Source organism: Staurois parvus, unplaced genomic scaffold (assembly GCF_062004578.1).
Source record: "Staurois parvus isolate SC_StPar_1 unplaced genomic scaffold, SC_StPar_1.0 ptg000946l, whole genome shotgun sequence".
NCBI classification, from domain to species: Eukaryota; Metazoa; Chordata; class Amphibia; order Anura; family Ranidae; genus Staurois; species Staurois parvus.
In genome coordinates, this window is record NW_028318742.1 from 1,612,140 (window position 1) to 1,634,081 (window position 21,942).

General features: G+C 46.1%; 1 protein-coding gene across 1 annotated transcript in view; it reads right to left on the minus strand.

Moving 5' to 3' along the window:
* Positions 1-21,942, minus strand: part of PSTPIP2 (proline-serine-threonine phosphatase interacting protein 2) — a 152,035-nt gene that overhangs the window by 94,584 nt on the left and 35,509 nt on the right. Inside the window, exon 2 of the mRNA XM_089656879.1 lies at positions 4,759-4,859. Coding sequence (XP_089513005.1) covers positions 4,759-4,859 — 101 coding nt within the window. The remainder of the gene's footprint in view (positions 1-4,758; positions 4,860-21,942) is intronic.

A 21,942-nucleotide genomic window follows, 5' to 3' on the forward strand; every position in this document is an offset into this window, starting at 1 on the left:
GGACAAAAAATTGTTTGGAATTTGAACCATGTATGGTCTGCATTAGGAGTCCAAACGGGTAAAACACATTGGATCCCCAGTTCAAGGGCTGCAGTTCTCTGTTATGCAGGGCCCCTGGAAAAGTCTAAACCAGCCTTTCATAACTTTTTTTTTCTCCAGAGGATCCCTTGAAATTAATTTCAGATGTCAGGGAACCCTTGCTAAAACCAAATCATTGAGGATCAGTGGGAAATGCGCTCCTTTACAGTGGTGGTCAGCATTCCCAGAGAGCCAAAAATGGTGTCATGGATCAATGGTGTCATGCCACTGCATCTGCTTATTGGTGTTGGTCCTGGAACTAAGCAGGCACTATTACTAGGTAAGTCAATCAACCACAGCTCAAGGAACCCCTAAGAGCCTCTGGAGGAACCCCAGGTTCAAGTTCCCTCAAACTATGGTTGGTCAAAGCAAAGTATGAAAGGGTAAGAGCAGGGGCGGAATGACAACTCATGGGGCCCCCGGGCAATAGGGGATCATGGGGCCCCTGTGTCCTTGCCCAAACTCAAAAAAGCCTATGAAAAAGGTACCAGGGGCATCTCATGGGGCCCCCTACTGACCCTGGGCTCTCGGGCAGTGCCCGACTTTCCAAATGGTCAGTCCGCCCCTGGGTAAGAGCACCCCAAAATAGTCCAGTAAACGGTTATTAATCTTGGTAGAGAGTCAGAAGACAAAGCCAACATGGATTGAGGGTACAAGGTTCCCCCTTCATCAGGACTTAAGCCAGCCATAGACACTTCAAATCTTGACCGATTCAGCAGGTACTGGCCAAGATTCTAACCATTGTGGGCAGGCTGATTGGTCCCAAGCTGATCAATCGATCAAGTTGGGTACAACCAGCCTGTCTGACTAATCAAGTGACTATTGCCAGCGGCTATAGCCTCTACCAATAACCACTGTGTTCTCCTGGCCAGGATGGCTTCCCGGGACAACACAATAGCTCCATGGGAGGGAGCCAGTGAGTGTTGATGGGGAATCAAGTGATTTTCTTTCACGCAACTATCTATGGACAGCTATAATAGGGGTTATACTGGACACACTATTGTCAGGCAAGGCAAGTTGGACAGCTGGCTGGCGGTTGGAGATCGCCATCATTAAAATTTGTATTGCAGTGCAATTGTGTGTCCAGTATAAGTCTCTCTTACAACCGACTTCCAAGCCCTGATGAAGGTGGAGCCTTGAACCCCTGAAACGTTTTGGCTGTTTCTCGAGATTAGAAAACATTGACTGGACTCGCACTAACGTCTGGTATTCTCAACTTTTTACACTTTGATTAGTTATGATTTGGCTCAGCGTGCTGAAAGGTGGGTGTTCCTGAAGGACAAGTTCCTCTCGTTCATCATCAGCATCAGGAGCGGACTGACAACTCATGGGGCCCCTGGGCAATAGGGGATCATGGGGCCCCTGTGTCCTTGCCCAAACTCAAAAAAGCTGATGAAAAAGGTACCAGGGGCATCTCATGGGGCCCCCTACTGACCCCGGGCCCTTGGGCAGTGCCCGAGTTTCCAAATGGTCAGTGCGCCCCTGTGTATCACTGATTGTGGGTTCCCTTCTATTCAATGTATAAATGGTGATGCATCTCCACTCAGGGCCCCTAGCCCAACATATATTTTATTAGTACTGGCCCGGTGTTGGCAAATTCCCCCTGTCCCCCCCATTCCAGTCCCTTCTTGGTCCTGTAGGGGGCAGTAGCTGAGCAGGTTGGTCTAGCCATTTGTCTGCCCTATACAATCTTCAGCCAACTAAAAGACTAAAGCCGGCCATACATGGGTCAAAGTTCGACTGGTTCGGCAGGGACCGACCAAATTTCAATTCATGTATGGGCAGGATGGTTGTACACAAGTCGATCCATCATTGGGTTGCACTTTGTAATTTTGTGGTGAGCCACAAGGTGAGAGGCTGCATCAGGGGATGATCTGTGTCAGACATTTGTGAACACAGCCGAAAACTGTACAGGCACCAGGATTTACATACAAGATCGTCGCTACAGTAGATGGTGACCCTGGATGGTGCCTGAAGAAAGATGGTTCTGTCCTTCTGGAGAGAAAAGCAGGTGAAGGCATTGTCAGGTGACATTTGTGAGATTTAAATACCTTCAAGTGTAACACTGACACATTACCTACCATGCATGGCCTTAACATGAAAAATGATATCTGATGCCGAGTCAATTTTTAAATTCCAACTGAACCTTGAATTAAAGTCAAGTAAATACATTCCAGATGTATCAATACAAAAAGTGTTACAGTTCTGCTCTCTTTAGCAGCTACCGACAGAGTAAAAAAGCCTGTCCCCTGCCAGCATGCTGCTAAGAAGGACCCTCGCTCTCCGTGTGGAAGCAGTGGTGTCTCTGCTGAGGTCCAACACACTCCCAATGTCAGGGCTCCAGGGTATGACCAGAGGTATGTGACTGACGCAGGGAAACGCAGGCTTCAGATAAGTTATAAACAATATAATTTATTAAAGACTAACAATACAAACATAAACGCAGTGCAATACTAAAACATAACACAGTGCAAACAAACCAACCAACCACCCACAGATAACAGTACATACAATGCAAGCGTCGTCAGGCAGGCCGGGTCAATAACAATCGGGCAGGTAGGTACAGAGGGTCAGGCAGAGATTGGTCGGGGTCACAAGCCAGGGATAAAACAGGAGAAGTCAGCAGAGGTCCGGATCAGGCAGGGTCAGCAACGAATCAGTCAGACAGAGACAGGAACAGGGATGCAGGTAACAAGATACAGGGCCCAGGAAAAACACACACCAAGGCAGAGACTGCAGGTCTGGCCATCCCTTAAATACACCTGTATAATCAACTTCAGGTGTTTGGCTGGCTGCAGGGTTGAGTCTCTGATTGCTGGGAGCACCCGCTGGCCAGCCCTGGTACTGCAGCCCACAAGGCAGGTCAGTCCCACCATTACTGGCAAGTCCATTCCTGACACCCTGCTGAGTGGAAAGCTCCAGCTCTGACTCCGCAGGGGAACGTGTTGGAGCTCTATAGAGAGACCACTGCTTCCACACAGAAAACACACATAAATATACATACTATATATACATACATACTAAATATACATACATACATACTAAATATACATACATACATACTATATATACATACTATATATACATACTATATATACATACATACATACTAAAATATACATACTATATATACATACATACATACTAAATATACATACTATATATACATACATACTAAATATACATACTATATATACATACATACTAAATATACATACTATATATACATACATACATACTATATATACATACATACATACTAAATATACATACTATATATACATACATACTAAATATACATACTATATATACATACATACTATATATACATACTATATATACATACATACATACATACTAAATATACATACATACTAAATATACATACATACATACATACTAAATATACATACATACTATATATACATACATACATACTAAATATACATACTATATATACATACATACATACATACTAAATATACATACTATATATACATACATACTAAATATACATACTATATATACATACATACATACTAAATATACATACATACTAAATATACATACTATATATACATACATACATACTAAATATACATACTATATATACATACATACATACATACTAAATATACATACTATATATATATATATATATATATCTCTCAACCAGGGGCAGACTGACCATTTGGAAACTAGGGCACTGCCCGAGGGCCCGGGGTCAGTAGGGGGCCCCATGAGATGCCCCTGGTACCTTTTTCATAGGCTTTTTTGAGTTTGGGCAAGGACACAGGGGCCCCATGATCCCCTATTGCCCGGGGGCCCCATGAGTTGTCAGTCCGCCCCTGTTTGAAGCCACTCTATGTCATAATGATGGTTCCCCGTTGTACACTACAATCGGTTGGACTGGAAGTGATGGACCTAACACCCTCTCACTTTTTAACACCGCCCCGTTTTTAAAAATGTTTACCATGAGTTGTCAGTCCGCCCCTGCTCTCAACAGAGGTATTTGTCCTGTAAAACCCCCTGTACATGTTCTGTGAGGATGGGGGGCAATATCTAATGTTAGACTATTTTCTCTCCAGGTTGAATGTTCTGTTTCATACAGAATAGAGTAAATCAGGAAATTACTGCATTATGGCCACTGGATGGAGCTGATGATCATAGGAAGTAATTATTTACTTCCTAGGATCATCAGTGAATCAGGAAATGACTACATCATGGCCACTAGATGGAGCCGATGATCATAGGAAATAATTATGTACTTCCTACAATCATCATTGAATTGTGAAATTACTGCATTATGGCCACTAGATGGAGCTGATGATTATAGGAAATAATTGTTTACTACGCAGGATCATTAGCACCATCTGCTGGCCATGATGCAGTATTTTTCTGATTCCCTCTAATTTGTTTGACCTGGAGAGTAAATATTTGAATACAATGTGCATGCAGCTTCACAGGGAGGAATGCTCTGCACATTTTTATTAATACACAGAGTGTTGTTTGCTGAAAAATCTGGATTTGTGGCATTATTAAACAGACAAAACGAGGGGCAATGTGTATGTATCAGAAAGGAACACGGCACTTTCGTGTGACCTAGACATACCCTTTAACCAAAGTATTACCTCCCCGCAGTGACTTTCTGTCTCGGCATTCTCAGCACTCATCACTGACCTTTCTTTGAGGAAATCCTCAAACTCTTTGCAGTTCTTCCTGCCATCGTTCATGTGTTGGAGGAGACAGTCATAGCCGATATTACTGGTGATGTCCAGGCTCTGCGGATGAAAGAGAACAGCGTGAAAATATTGGGCCCCATATCTGAGGAAGAACTCCGCTCCGGTCAGCTGTTGGCTGTCTGTTCAGCACCATGCTTACCGCCAGCTGATCGCTTTCTGGCGGCTGTAATTGAAACGGTTAGTATGCTGCTATCCCTACATGTGACCAATGGAAACAAACACATGGTAGAACGTAAAGTAGAATTAAAGACTTTTTTTTTTCCTTTTCAGATAGAGAAAGGGAGGGCTAGAACCCCTTTTTGCTAACTATGTCCCATTGGGGAGATTTCCCCTTCACTTCCTGTCTTGTAATTTTGGATACAGAAAGGAAGGGTTAGAACCCCTGTCTGATTTTCTTTTGCTACCTGTGTCCCACCGAGGAGATTTCCCTTCACTTGCTGTCTCGTAATTTTGGATAGAGAAAGGGAGGGTTAGAACCACTCTCTGATTTTCTTTGGCTATCTGTGTCCCACCGGGGAGATTTCCCTTCACTTCCTGTCTCGTAATTTCAGATAGAGAAAGGAAGGGTTAGAACCCCTGTCTGATTTTCTTTTGCTGTGTCCCACCGGGGAGATTTCCCTTCACTTCCGGTCTCATAATTTTGGATAGAGAAAGGAAGGCTTAGAAACCCCTCTTTGATTTTCTTTGGCTATCTGTGTTCCACTGGGGAGATTTCCCTTCACTTCCTGTCTCATAATTTCAGATAGAGAAAGGAAGGGTTAGAACCCCTGTCTGATTTTCTTTTGCTACCTGTGTTCCACTGGGGAGATTTCCCTTCATTTCCTGTCTCATAATTTTGGATAGAGAAAGGGAGGGTTAGAACCCCTCTTTGATTTTCTTTGGCTATCTGTGTTCCACTGGGGAGATTTCCCTTCACTTCCTGTCTCGTGATTTCAGATAGAGAAAGGAAGGGTTAGAACCCCTGTCTGATTTTCTTTTGCTACCTGTGTTCCCCCAGGGAGATTTCCCTTCACTTCCTGTCTCAATTTTAGATAGAGAAAGGGAGGGTTAAAACCTGCCTCGGATTTATTTTGGCTATCTGTGACCCACCGAGGAGATTTCCCTTTACTTCCTGTCCCATAGCTACAACAGGAAGTGAGAGGAAATTCCTTTAAAATGAAGGATTTCCTGGTTGTCACCAGAATTGTGTCCTGTTGAAATATTTCCCCTTTATTCTTGTTCTGGTGACACATTACATTTTACAGCAGTGGTGGTCAGCTTTCTTGATGCAGTAAATCTAAAGGCAAAACTTTTTTTTTTTTCATTTTGGACAAAGTAAGGGAGGCTTATCACCCCTTTTTTCTATATGTGTCCCACCAGGGAGATTTCCCTTCACTTCCTGTCTCATAGACAAAACAGGAAGTGAGAGGAAATCCATGCAATTTAAAGGAATCATCAGTATCCCCAGAACTAGTGTCCCCATTGGAAGATTTCCCCTGTTCTGGAGACAACATACATGTTACAGCGGCGAAGGTCAGCTTTCATGATGTAGAGGACCTTCAAGTAGAACTAAAGGCAAAACATTTGTATTCATTTTGGAGAGAGTAAAGGAAAACCCCTCTAGTGTTATTGTTGCCATCTGTGTCCCATTGGGGAGATTTCTCATCACTCCCCTGGTTGTCACCAGAACTGGTGTCCCCAATGGAAGATTTACCCTCTTTTCCTCTTCTGGTGACAACATAAACTTTACAGCAGTGGTGGTCCACTTCCTTGCTGTAGGGGGCTGTGAAGTAGAACTAAAGGTAATTTTTTTTTTCATTTTGGATAGAGTAAGAGAGAATTATAACCCCTGTCAAGGCTATTGTTGATATGTGTCCCAACGGGGAGATTTTTCTTCACTTCCTGTTCCATAGCTAAACCAGGAAGTGAGATGATATCCCTCCAAAGTGATGGAATCCCTGGCTGTCACCAGAACTGGTGTCTCCATTGGACGATTTCCTCTGTTTTCCTGTTCTGGTGACAATTACAGCAGCGGTGGTCAACTTTCCTGATGTAGGGGGTCATAAAGTAGAACTAAAGGAAAAACTTTTTTTATCTGTGCCCCACTGGGGAGATTTCCCTTTATTCCTGTTCTGTAGCTAAACCAGGAAGTGAGAGAATATCCCTCCAAAGTGAGGAAATCCATGGTTGTCACCAGAACTGGTGTCCCCAATGGAAGATTTATCCTCTATTTCTGTTCTGGTGGCAACATAAACTTTACAGGAGCGGTGGTCAACTTCCTCGCTGTAGGGGGTCATAAAGCAGAACTAAAGGATTTTTTTTTTTCATTTTCGATAGAGTAAAGGAGAATCATAACCCCTGTCATGGCTATTGTTGCTATATGTGCCCCAATGGGGAGATTTGTCTTCACTTCCTGTTCCATAGATAAACCAGGAAATTAGAGGATATCCCTCCAAAGTGACAGAATCCCTTGTCACCAGAACTGGTGTCCCCAATGGAAGATTTACCCTCTATTCCTCTTCTGGTGACAACGTAAACTTTACAGCAGTGGAGGTCAACTTCCTCACTGTAGGGGGCCTAGAAGTGGAACTAAAGGAATTTTTTTTTATTTTCATTTTGGATAGAGTAAGAGGGAATTATAACCCCTGCCAAGGCTATTGTTGCTATATGTGTCCCAATGGGGAGATTTGTCTTCACTTCCTGTTCCGTAGCTAAACCAGGAAGTGAGGTAATTCCTGGCTTTCACCAGAACTGGTGTCTCCATTGAACAATTGCCCCTCTTTTCCTGTTCTGGTGACACTATTACAGCAGCGGCGGTAAACTTTCTTGATGTAGCTAACACAGGAAGTGAGAGGAAATCCCTCCAAAAGTGAGGAAATCCGTGGTTGTCACCAGAACTTTTCATTTTGGATAGAGTAAGAGAGAATTTTTAACCCCTGTCAAGGCTATTGTTGCTATATGTGTCCCAGGAAGTGAGATGATATCCCTCCAAAGTGACAAAATCCCTGGTTGTCACCAGAAATGGTGTCCCCATTGGAAGGTTTCCCCTCTATTCCTGTTCTGGTGACACAATTACAACAGCGGCGGTCAACTTTCTTGATGTTGGGGGTCATAAAGTAGAACTAAAGGAAAAACTTTTTATCTGTGCCCCACTGAGGAGATTTCCCTTTATTCCTGTTCTGTATCTAAAACAGGAAGTGAGAGGAAATCCCTCCAAAGTGAGGAAATCCCTGGTTGTCACCAGAACTGGTGTCCCCAATGGAAGATTTACCCTCTTTTCCTCTTCTGGCGACACTATTACAGCAGCGGCGGTAAACTTTCTTGATGTAGCTAACACAGGAAGTGAGAGGAAATCCCTCCAAAAGTGAGGAAATCCCCCGTTGTCACCAGAACTGGTGTCCCCATTGGAGGATTCCCCCTCTATTCCTGTTTTGGTGACAATTTCAAATGTGGGATTTTCTTTGACTTTGATAGATAGAAATGGGAGACTCTCCCAAGCACTCCATTCTATCCAAAACTTACAAAAAAAAGTCCTTAGTTCTATGTGCCGGTTTCTTCGTGACCCGTCCTATCACCCGGATGTTGGATCGTGTCTGACTCATAAAACAGGTATAACAGGAGTGTGACACCTGGGCCATCATATCAGACAGGGAAGAGCCACACTGCCCCGGGCCGGATACTGCACTGCCGGTCTGACCAGTTCCACGGGTGCCGGAACCCACAAGGCATTTTGAAGGACAGTCTCCGGCTCAACGCGCTCCAGATTGGCAGAATTTCAATATTCCAACACAAATTCTCAGAACATTCGATGACTTGATGAACGTTAGTTCAAAAATGTGTTCACTTTTACCCACTTCCCCCCTTCCTGCACAGGCCAATTTTCAGCTATCTGTGTTGTCGCACTTTGCAGTCATGCAAAACTGTACCTATATGAAAATTGTATCATTTTTTTGAGACAGACAGAGATTTATTTTGGTGGTATTTAGTCACTGCTGGGATTTTATTTTTTGCCTAACAAATGAAAAAAGACTGAACATTTTGAAAAAAAAAATTTCTTAATTTCTGTTATTAAATTTTGAAAATAAGTGATTTTTCTCCTTCACTGATGTGCACTCATGAGGGTGCAGTGATGGGCACTGATAGGCTGCACTGATGAGGCCGCACTTATGAGGCCGCACTAATATGCGAAACTGATGATTACTGATAGGCCGCACTGATCGGCATTGAAAGGCCACACTGATGAGGCTACACTGATGGGCACTGATAATTGGAACTGATGGTTACTGATAGGATCTTTATGATGTTGTTCCACTTTAAAGTGTTACTAAACCCCATGCCCTGCATTCACTATATCTGGTCTCCCCGGACCCTGCATTCACTATATCTGGTCTCCCCGGACCCTGCATTCACTATATCTGGTCTCCCCGGACCCTGCATTCACTATATCTGCTCTCCCCGGACCCTGTATTCACTATATCCGCTCTCCCCGGACCCTGCATTCACTATATCCGCTCTCCCCGGACCCTGCATTCACTATATCCGCTCTCCCTGGACCCTGCATTCACTATATCCGCTCTCCCCGGACCCTGCATTCACTATATCCGCTCTCCCCGGACCCTGCATTCACTATATCTGGTCTCCCCGGACCCTGCATTCACTATATCCAGTCTCCCGGACCCTGCATTCACTATATCCGCTCTCCCCGGACCCTGCATTCACTATATCCGCTCTCCCCGGACCCTGCATTCACTATATCCGCTCTCCCCGGACCCTGCATTCACTATATCCGGTCTCCCCGGACCCTGCATTCACTATATCCGCTCTCCCCGGACCCTGCATTCACTATATCCGGTCTCCCCGGACCCTGCATTCACTATATCCGCTCTCCCCGGACCATGCATTCACTATATCCGGTCTCCCCGGACCATGCATTCACTATATCCGCTCTCCCCGGACCCTGCATTCACTATATCCGCTCTCCCCGGACCCTGCATTCACTATATCCGCTCTCCCCGGACCCTGCATTCACTATATCCGCTCTCCCCGGACCCTGCATTCACTATATCCGCTCTCCCCGGACCCTGCATTCACTATATCCGCTCTCCCCGGACCCTGCATTCACTATATCCGCTCTCCCCGGACCCTGCATTCACTATATCCGCTCTCCCCGGACCCTGCATTCACTATATCCGCTCTCCCCGGACCCTGCATTCACTATATCCGCTCTCCCCGGACCCTGCATTCACTATATCCGCTCTCCCCGGACCCTGCATTCACTATATCCGGTCTCCCTGGACCCTGCATGCACTATATCCGCTCTCCCCGGACCCTGCATTCACTATATCCGCTCTCCCCGGACCCTGCATTCACTATATCCGCTCTCCCCGGACCCTGCATTCACTATATCCGCTCTCCCCGGACCCTGCATTCACTATATCCGCTCTCCCCGGACCCTGCATTCACTATATCCGGTCTCCCCGGACCCTGCATTCACTATATCCGCTCTCCCCGGACCCTGCATTCACTATATCCGGTCTCCCCGGACCCTGCATGCACTATATCTGCTCTCCCCGGACCCTGCATTCACTATATCCGGTCTCCCCGGACCCTGCATTCACTATATCCGCTCTCCCCGGACCCTGCATTCACTATATCCGCTCTCCCCGGACCCTGCATTCACTATATCCGGTCTCCCCGGACCCTGCATTCACTATATCCGCTCTCCCCGGACCCTGCATTCACTATATCCGCTCTCCCCGGACCCTGCATTCACTATATCCGCTCTCCCCGGACCCTGCATTCACTATATCCGCTCTCCCCGGACCCTGCATTCACTATATCCGCTCTCCCCGGACCCTGCATTCACTATATCCGCTCTCCCTGGACTCTGCATTCACTATATCCGGTCTCCCCGGACCCTGCATTCACTATATCCGCTCTCCCCAGACCCTGCATTCACTATATCCGGTCTCCCCGGACCCTGCATTCACTATATCCGGTCTCCCCGGACCCTGCATTCACTATATCCGCTCTCCCCGGACCCTGCATTCACTATATCCGCTCTCCCCGGACCCTGCATTCACTATATCCGGTCTCCCCGGACCCTGCATTCACTATATCTGCTCTCCCCGGACCCCGCATTCACTATATCCGGTCTCCCCGAACCCTGCATTCACTATATCCGGTCTCCCCGGACCCCGCATGCACTATATCTGCTCTCCCCGGACCCTGCATTCACTATATCCGGTCTCCCCGGACCCTGCATTCACTATATCCGCTCTCCCCGGACCCTGCATTTACTATATCCGCTCTCCCCGGACCCTGTATTCACTATATTCGCTCTCCCCGGACCCTGCATTCACTATATCCGCTCTCCCCGGACCTTGCATCCACTATATCCGCTCTCCCCAGACCCTTCATTCACTATATCCGCTCTCCCCGGACCCTGCATTCACTATATCCGCTCTCCCCGGACCCTGCATTCACTATATCTGGTCTCCCCGGACCCTGCATCCACTATATCCGCTCTCCCCGGACCCTGCATTCACTATATCCGCTCTCCCCGGACCCTGCATTCACTATATCCGCTCTCCCCGCACCCTGCATTCACTATATCCGGTCTCCCCGGACCCCGCATTCACTATATCTGGTCTCCCCGGACCCTGCATTCACTATATCTGCTCTCCCCGGACCCTGCATTCACTATATCTGCTCTCCCACAGTACACACAACATGGAAATTCAATTATTTTAGTAGATATAAACTGCTAAATACCTTTTCTCATCAGTAGTTAGAGCAGTCTTGTGACTTCAGCAGAACATATGTTAAAGCTTGTAGGAGGAGTTTTCATTATGCTCTAGGAGGATGCAGAACCCTGACCCTCTGTCTGTACAGTGCTGTTTGGCTCTGTGCTGATCACATGCACTCTCCCAAGACAAAAAAACAAAAACACCTCTCTAGCAATACACACCAAACTGAGCATGTGCAGAGTGACTCCACACGATATGTCTTATCAGGAGATAAGAGGGGGGCACTGGAAGAAGGGGAGGATCAGTGAAGTCAGGATCAAACAGCATTTTTACACAATACAGAGGATTAACCCCTTAGGGCCCACAGTGAGTATAACAAGCATGCTTTACTGCATCTACAGACTGATTGTAGATGAATGAGGACATCTAGTGATGGAAAAGAAGAACTGCTGGAGACTGCTCCAGATTGAAGCTGTATAGTGCAGCAAAATTTCATTTGTCAATTTTTATATTTTTTTACAGCTTTAAAGCAGAACTTATCCCAAAAGGGGGGAAGTTCCACTTGCCTGCATCCCCCCCCCCCTTCACTGCCACATTGTGGCATTTTATTGTGGGGGAGCGGGTACCTGGCTTTGACAGGTACCCTCTCTCACTTTCGGTCAAATGCGCCGCAGTAATCTGAGCCAGAAGTTCGCTCTCTTCTTCCCCCACAGCCTTCTGGGACACTTCACAGGTTCCAGAAAACTACGACCCCCTCACAAAGCGCAACACGCTGTGCGTATATACAGGTGACACTCAAAACATTAGAATATTATTATTATTATTATTATTATTATACAGTATTTATAAAGCGCCAATAGTTCGCTCAGCGCTAGAATATGGTGCAAAAGTTCATTTATTTCAGTGATGCAACTTAAAAGGTGAAACTAATATATGAGACTCATTACATGCAAAGCAAGATAGTTCAAGCCGTGATTTGTCATCATTGTGATGATTATGGCTTACAGCTCATGAAAACCCCAAATCCACAATCTCAGAAAATGAGAATATTGTGAAAAGGTGCAATATTCTCGGCTCAAAGTGTCCCACTCTAATCAGATAATTAAGCCATAACACCTGCAAAGGGTTCCTGAGCCTTTAAATGGTCTCTCAGTCTGGTTCAGTAGGAATCACAATCATGGGAAAGACTGCTGACCTGACACCATCACTGACACCCTCCATAAGGAGGGAAAGCCTCAAAAGGTAATTGCAAAAGAAGTTGGATGTTCCCAAAGTGCTGTATCAAAGCACATTAATAGAAAGTTATGTGGAAGGGAAAAGTGTGGAAGAAAAAGGTGCACAAGCAGCAGGGATGACCGCAGCCTGGAGAGGATTGTCAGGAAAAGGCCATTCAAAAGTGTTGGGGACTTTCACAAGGAGTGGACTGAGGCTGGAGTCAGTGCATCAAGAGCCACCACACACAGACGGATCCTGGATATGGGCTTCAAATGTCGTATTCCTCTTATCAAGCTGCTCCTGAACAACAAACAACGTCAGAAGCGTCTTACCTGGGCTAAAGAAAAACAGACCTGGTCTGTTGCTCAGTGGTCCAAAGTCCTCTTTTCTGATGAGAGCAACTTTTGCATCTCATTTGGAAACCAAGGACCCAGACTAGGGAGGAAGAATGGGGAGGACCAAGGACCCCGAGTATGGAGGAAGAATGGAGAGGCACAAGGACCCCGAGTATGGAGGAAGAATGGAGAGGCCCAAGGACCCCGAGTATGGAGGAAGAATGGAGAGGCCCAAGGACCCCGAGTATGGAGGAAGAATGGAGAGGCACAAGGACCCCGAGTATGGAGGAAGAATGGAGAGGCACAAGGACCCAGAGTATGGAGGAAGAATGGAGAGGCCCAAGGACCCCGAGTATGGAAGAAGAATGGAGAGGCCCAAGGACCCCGAGTATGGAGGAAGAATGGAGAGGCCCAAGGATCCCGAGTATGGAGGAAGAATGGAGAGGCACACACTGCAAGATGCTTGAAGTCCAGTGTGAAGTTTCCACAGTCTGTGTTGATTTGGGGAGCCATGTCTTCTGCTGGTGTTGGTCCACTGTGCTTCATTAAGTCCAGGGTCAACGCAGCCGTCTACCAGGAGATTTTGGAGCACTTCATGCTTCCTTCCACAGACGAGCTTTATGGGGATGCTGACTTCATTTTCCAGCAGGACTTGGCACCTGCCCACACTGCCAAAAGCACCAAAACCTGGTTCAATGTCCGTGGGATTACTGTGCTTGATTGGCCAGCAAACTCGTCTGACCTGAACCCCATAGAGAATCTATGGGGCATTGCCAAGAGAAAGATGAGAGACATGAGACTGAACAATGCAGAAGAGCTGAAGGCCGCTATTGAAGCATCCTGGTCTTCCATAACACCTCAGCAGTGCCACAGGCTGATAGCTTCCATGCCACGCAGCATTGAGGCAGTAATTGCTGCAAAAGGGGCCCAATCCATTTACTGAGTACATCTGCAGCTTCTACTTTTCAGAGGTGCGATATTGTTCTATGTACAATCCTTGTTTTATTGATTGCATGTAATATTCTCATTTTCTGAGATTGTGGATTTGGGGTTTTCATGAGCTGTAAGCCATAATCATCACAATGATGACAAATCACGGCTTGAACTATCTTGCTTTGCATGTAATGAGTCTATCTCATATATTAGTTTCACCTTTTAAGTTGCTGCACTGAAATAAATGAACTTTTGCACCATATTCTAATTTTTCGAGTTTCACCTGTATAAGTGATTTTGCAGTTCCAGGTAGGGGGGACTCATGCTACCATTCGCGGCCTCGGCTGTCAATCAGCATGTCCCGGCCGATGATTGACAGCTGGCCGCTGTCGTATAAACAACACAGATCTCTCCCCTGTCAACTCATACTGCTTGTTATGGCTCTGCTTAGCACTGATCAGTTCCCCCCCAGTGTCAGAATGGCGCTATAAGTCGCTGATCGCCGCTATTACTAGTAAAGAAAACCAAAAACATTCCAGTATACACACCGCCATTTGTAAACACTGTAACTTTCACAGAAACCAATTAATTTACATGTATTGGGATTTTCTTTAGCAAAGACATGGAGCAGAATATATTTTGGCCTAAATTTAGGCCGAAATTTGATTTTTTTTTTTTAAATTATTTACTAGACTTGTTTCATAGCAAAAAATCAAATATTTTTTTCTCAAAATTGTCGGTCTTTTCTTTGTTTTTAGCGCAAAAATAAAAAATGCACAGGTGATCAAATACCACCGAATGAAAGCTCTATTTGTGGGATAAAAAGGACATTATTATTATTATAATACAGGATTTATATAATGCCAACAGTTTGCTCAGTGCTGTACAATATAAACACATAAATTTCATTTGGGTGCAGCGTTGCATGACCGCGTAATTGTCAGTTAAAGTAACGCAGCGCCGTATCGCAAAAAATGGCCGGGTCAGGAAGGCGGGGAGAAATCCTCTGGAGGGCAAGTGGTTAATTTTTGGGGGGCCAGAAAGAGCTGAAGAGGGGCCTGCCTGTATGCTACTAGAAATTATTTTGAAAAATATTCCTTTTGGGGGCCGTTGTGGATCTAAAACATAAATAAATGTCACCTAAAGTCCAAATAAAAAGGAAATTTTTAGGTTTCTTATTGTTCATAGTTTTTTGGCTTATGTTTTATGGGCAGCACAGTGGCTCAATGGTTAGCATAGGGGCGGATTGACCATTCGAGCACTGCCCGAGGGCCCGGGGTCAGTAGGGGGCCCCATGAAATGCACCTGATACTTTTTATAGGCTTTTTTGGGTGTGCTTTAAGTGTGGGCGAGGACACAGGGGCCCAAGGATCCCCTATTGCCTGGGGGCCCCATGAGTTGTCAGTCCACCCCTGGGTTAGCATGTCCGCCTGGCAGTACTCGGGTTGTTGGTCTGAATCCCAACCACGACACAACCTGCCTGGACTTTGCATGTTCTCCTTGTGCCTGCGTGGGTTTCCTCCAGGTACTCCGGTTTCCTCCTACCCTCCAAAGACATGCTGGTAGTTAATTGGCTCCTGTCTAAATTGTCCCTAGTATGTGTATGTATGAATGTGAGTTAGGGACCTTAGATTGTACACCCCTTGAGGGTTAGGGACTGATGTGAATGTATAATATATATGTAAAGTGCTGCGTAAATTGACGGCGCTATATAAGTACCTGAAATAAATAAATCCCATTTTATTCTAGTAAGGCTGCATATTGGCAATGGTTCTGTCACAAGGTGTCACTAAATATCAGAGGAAAGAGCGGCGTGCTCCAGGAAATTATTTAAAATATGCCGCAGTAGGCAACCTTTGCACCAGAGCCAGCCAGATTATACAAATTTATTTTTTTCCAGGAACTTCCTTGTGCTGCAAATGCCGTATATTTGCTTTTGAGCAATCCAAAAAAGTTTGAACTGCAAGCGCCGCTCCAGCCAAATTTTTTTTTTTTTTTTTAGCTTTGAATAGAAGAGAAGAAAGGCTGTCTTACTAGTCAGGTTTCTGAGACCCCCATTGGTAGATTGCGCCTTATATTTTGTGGGATCACAGGAAGTAAGAAAGTGAAAGGGAATCTCCTCAATGGGGACACAGACAGGAATAGCAAAAAAATCCGGACCAAGGATCTATGCTTGGTCTGAGAAAGCAGGGCGGCAGAGAGATGAGCTCGTCACTGTGATGCTTCTCCTTTCACAGGCTTGGGGGGGGGGGGGGGGTCGGGGATGACCTGGGCTCAGAGGAAGTGGGTTCAATGAGGCTGGACATCAGTTGTAGAGAAAAAAAAGTTCTAGTTGTAGAGAAAAAAAAGTTCTAGTTGTAGAGAAAAAAAAAGAAAGTATTGCGGAGGAAATGGGTTTGAATGGATGAATACTGCAGCAATAGCAGGTTTTGCTGCAATAATAGCCATGAATATACCTGTTGGTCCTGCCAGCAATTTGGAATTTTTTTCCCTGGCACAAGTTCTCGGATATCTCAAGGAGTCTAATGAGTTCTCCTAGATCCTATCTAGGCCTACAGAATGTAATGAAGAATAGGATAGGGGGGTTTTTTGAAGTTTTATCAAATGTCAACTAGGCAGGGCTGACACCACTCATTCCACAAAAACGTTGTGTGTTGTAAGCCGAGGTGAGTGCATTTCTGGCAGATCATCAGGTCATTTTCTGTATTTGAGTCTTTATAGGGATCCATCATGGGGAAATGTGCATGTATTATGGAGACGTGCTGTTAGCTGCTGCGGGCTGTGGGAAGGCCTGAGCCTGCAGGGAAGAACCATGACTTGAACGATGCCAGATTGGTCCTGGAACTACAGATCCCCCCCGGGACCGGGGCTCTTTGGAGAGGAAAAGGAAGGTCTTTTCTTGGCAGATGTGGGGAGGATATTGTGGGAGACAGATCATGCAGTAGGCTCAACAATTTGCCACCACATCAGGGGCGCAGAGAGGTGGAGTGGCGAGCATCGCCTGGTACATGAGAACAGCAATGTTGCTGACTGGCGCTGCCACCTTATCATTGGGGAGAACGCCATGATCGCTGACTGGTGCTGCTGCCCGATTGTTGGGGAGAACGCCATGATCACTGACTAGTGCTGCTGCCCGATCGTTGGGGAGAACGCCATGATCTCTAACTGGTGCTGCTGCCCAATCGTTGAGGAGAATCACTGGTGCTGCTACCCGATCATTGGGGAGAACGCCACTGTCGCTGACTGGTGCTGCTACCCGATCGTTGGGGAGAATGCCATGATCCCTGACTGGTGTTGCTGCCCGATCATTGGGGAGAACGCCATGATTGCTGACTGGACTGCTACCCGATCGTTGAGGAGAACGCCATGATCGCTGACTGGTGCTGCTGCCCGATCGTTGGGGAGAACGCCACTGTCGCTGACTGGTGCTGCTGCCTGATTGTTGGGGAGAACGCCATGATTGCTGAATGGTGCTGCTGCCCGATCGTTGGGGAAAACGCCATGATCGCTGAATGGTGCTGCTACTTGATCATTGGGGAGAACGCCATGATCGCTGACTGGTGCTGTTACCCGATCACTGGGGAGAATGCCATGATCGCTGACTGGTGCTGCTGCCCGAGCATTGGGGAGAACGCCACTGTCGCTGACTGGTGCTGCCACCTCATCATTGGGGAGAACGCCACTGTCGCTGACTGGTGCTGCCACCTCATCATTGGGGAGAACGCCATGATCGCTGACTGGTCCTGCTGCCTGATCATTTGGGAGACCGCCATAGTAGCTGACTGGTGCTGCTGCCTGATCATTGGGGAGAACGCCACTGTCGCTGATTGGTGCTGCTGCCTGATCATTGGGGAGAACGCCATGATCGCTGACTGGTGCAGCCACCTCATCATTGGGGAGAACGCCATGATCGCTGACTGGTGCTGCTACCCGATCGTTGGGGAGAATGCCACTGTCGCTGACTGGTGCTGCTGCCTGATCATTGGGGAGAATGCCACTGTCGCTGACTGGTGCGGCCACCTCATCATTGGGGAGAACGCCATGATCGCTGACTGGTGCTGCTACCCGATCGTTGGGGAGAACGCCATGATCGCTGACTGGTGCTGCTACCCGATCGTTGGGGAGAACGCCATGATTGCTGACTGGTGCTGCTACCCGATCGTTGGGGAGAACGCCATGATCGCTGACTGGTGCTGCTACCCGATCGTTGGGGAGAACGCCATAGTAGCTGACTGGTGTTGCTACCCGATCGTTGGGGAGAACGCCATGATCGCTGACTGGTCCTGCTGCCTGATCATTGAGAAGAAAGCCACTGTCGATGACTGGTGCTGCCACCTGATCATTGAGGAGAATGTGGCTGATGATGACAGGTGCTGCCACCAGATTATCAGGGAGAATGCCACTTTTGTTGACTGGTGCTTCCACCTGATCGTTGAGGAGAACACCGCTGATCCTAACTCCACTGAGCTGCCAACGGAGATCAGAAGGAGACACGCTGTTTACCCCAGGAATTAGTGAGGAAAGCTGAATCCTTCGCTGGATTTAGGCCCCAATGTACTGGCCAGTAGGGAAAGTGCTTGATAAAGACTGCCAAACTATTACCTAAGCATTGACCTTAGACAGGACCATCCTAAGTATAAGGTTTAGGGGTCATTTCTTGTCTCTTTGCCCTTTACCAATTGTGTACTCTATTTTCTACTGTTTTACTTATTTTAACATTTGTACTGCTGCCTACAGAATCCTGGGCTCTGGGAACAGGGGATCCGAGAAAACAGCTCCTCCGGGGGGTAAGCCCTATACTTATAACACTCAGTTCACATCTAAAGATAATCATTTTCTTTTTGCCGGAGTTTCACTGTTTCATCAGAGTTGAGTGGAATGACTGGTTCCCTATCAAACCCCCTACCCCCAGCCAACTACAACTAATAGTTACATAGGAAGTGAAAATACAACGTAGAAGAGGAACTGTGCATTGTGGTCTACAAGAAATGCTTCATATTTCCTATTATTTCTGGGGGCTGAAATTAATTGGTCCATCATGTTTATGACGGAAAACACGCTTGTTCCAGGATTCTGCAACCACTGAGGCTATCTGCTCATTTACAGCTCAATATTACAAAAGTCCTTAAATCCGTATGTATTCCTGCCCAGTTCTCTGAATGTCATCAAATGGAGCTCACAGTAGTATGGAACATGAAGGAGGAGAGAACACTACTACAGATATGGTTTCCATGTCCAGCCATGCATCCTATCTGGTCAAATGTGCATGGGCACACTAAGTAGAATATAATACTACGGGCAATTTAGACAGGACTTACTGGCATGGCTTTGGAGTGCGGGAGGAAACTGGAATTCCCAGAGGAAACCCACATAGGCACAGGGAGAACATGCCAACTCTAGCTATTGTCCAGGCCAGGATTCAAAAGGAAGACCACAGTGCTACAAGGCAGAAATGATAACCACTAATCCAACTTTACCTGAAGTCCCTGGCTATGCATATGGTCAACAAAACTATCCTGGCCCATTGGGGAACACTACTGGTACCCACACTTAAAGACTGGTTGATCAAAGCACATCGAATAGCTAATATGGAGGAACACTATCTATATAACACAGGAAAAGTCGACTAAATATAACACAACCTGGGCCCTGGGCTTATTGGCCCCACTTAGTAACTCTAGATTACAAAGGTGTCATGTCCTCTGTCACAAAAATGGTACCAGTTTGAAAACCTTCTTTGGCCAACGTCCATCAACAATGGGGCTATGGCTGAAACCAAGGGGCCTTGCCAGACCAGGAGGGAGCTTCTAACCCCAGGGGTGGCTTGTTTGGTGGTTTGTCTTAAGTGGATGCGGAGCTTCCCTTTTCTCCCCATGCCTATTAGCACTCCCTTTCCCCGTTCCTCGAAATTGCCTCCACATCTCCTTCACCCCTCTGACTTTCTCATTCTCTAGCCCTTGTTCTGTGATAGGAGATATCTTTTTTTTTTTCACTTTTTACCTCCTCCCGAATCCTCCCCTGACCTCATGTCAAACAGGAAGGGGACTGCCCAAGGGAAGGGGGAGGGACAAGACCTGTAAAGTGTTTGTAAAGGCTAAAAGGTTTTTTACTTAATTCATTTTCTGCATTAAAGTGATACAAAAGCCTTGTTTTTTTTGTTGTTGTTGTTTTTTTCCTTAAAAATAACAAATGTCTATGTTTTGCACAGAGCAGCCCGGATCCTCCTCTTCTCGGGTCCCCCTGCTGGTCCTCCTGGCCCCCCCTTCTATCAGGTGCCCTCATAACAAACAGCTTGCTATAGTGGCTCATGAGCCACGGCTCTGCGTGTCCATTCACACACAGAGCCATAGCTCAGCCCCCTCCCTCTCCTGATTGGCTCACTGGCTGTGACTGACAGCAGTGGGAGCCAATGGCTCCAGCTGCTTCCTCAGCCAATCAGTAGTTAGAGTCCCTGGAGAACTAAGAATCTTGTTGACATTGCTGGATCAAGAGGGGGCTCAGGTAAGTGTTGGGGGGGGGGCTGCTACACACAGAAGATTTTATACCTTCATGCATAGAATACATGAAGGTAAAAAACTTTGGAGACTTTAGAACCACTTTAAAGGTAAAAAAAAACTTTTATATGCAGCTTCTCCCCTGCCCCCTCTAAATACGTACCTAACCCCTTCTCTCTCTCTTCCTTCTGACTGAACTGAGAGTAGCAGGTGTCATTGGCTCCTGCTGCTGTCAATCAAATCCAGTGACAAGTAAGGGGGGCGGGTTCCAAGCCCCACTATGTGTTTCAATAGATGCACACAGTATGTCTTATTATTTAAAACAAAAAAAATCAGCAGAGAAAAATGAGGTCTCCTGCCCTGCTAGAGAGGGTTGTGCTGTGTGGCACAGCTGTGTTAATTTGAAGACTGGACAGACAGAAATACAGACCTTCTGGCAGGTAACCCAGCTTTCATATATGTACTTTATCTGGCTGTTGCCTTGAATTGAGCTTTAACATCCAATCTAGTTCTAAACCTCCTGCTAAAAGACATCGGATACACATGGAAGAGCATCAGAGTATACAGAACGAAGAAATGAGATATCAGATGGGATGTCATTCCAGTGTCTGTATTGTATACAGGTGTACCTCGGTTTATGAACGCCTCGTTTAACGTCATTTTCGGTTTATGAATGAAAATCCATTGAAAATAATGGCTTGGATTACAAATTTTTTTCGCAATACAAATGGATTAATTGGTTTTCAATGCATTTACAAATTGTTTTTAATCATGTCCCTGTACAGCATTTATGCCTTTAAAGTGCACTTTACAAAGAGTTTTGAACAGATAAAAGACATTTTTTAACTTTTTTCTGACCTCCGGAAAAGATGAATTGGTTTTCAATGCATTTACAAATTTTTTTCGCAATAGGAACGGTTTCATTGGTTTTCATGTCCCTGTACAGTATTTATGTCTTTAAAGTGCACTTTAGTGCACTCTTTACAAAGAGTTTTGAACAGATAAAAGACTTTTTTGTTACATTTTTCTGACTTCCGGAACGGATTAATTGGTTTTCAGTGCATTGCATATGGGAAACCACGTTTTGGTTTACAAATTTTTCGCAATACGAAGAACGCATTAAATTCGTAAACTGAGGTACGCCTGTACTTCCTGATCAACCCCATCCAGGGGGAAGTAGGAGAAGGAGAAATGTGTTTTATTTCTTCACAAGAAACTGGGACATCAGGATGACAAGGAATATTTTAATTTCCCACTTCCTGAATAGTATGAAACCACACCCATACTACGATGTGCCCTTACTACGACGTGCCCATTCTATGACGTGCCCTTACTACAACGTGCCCATACTACGACGTGCCCATACTACGACGTGCCCTTACTATGACGTGCCCTTACTTCGACGTGCCCATACTAC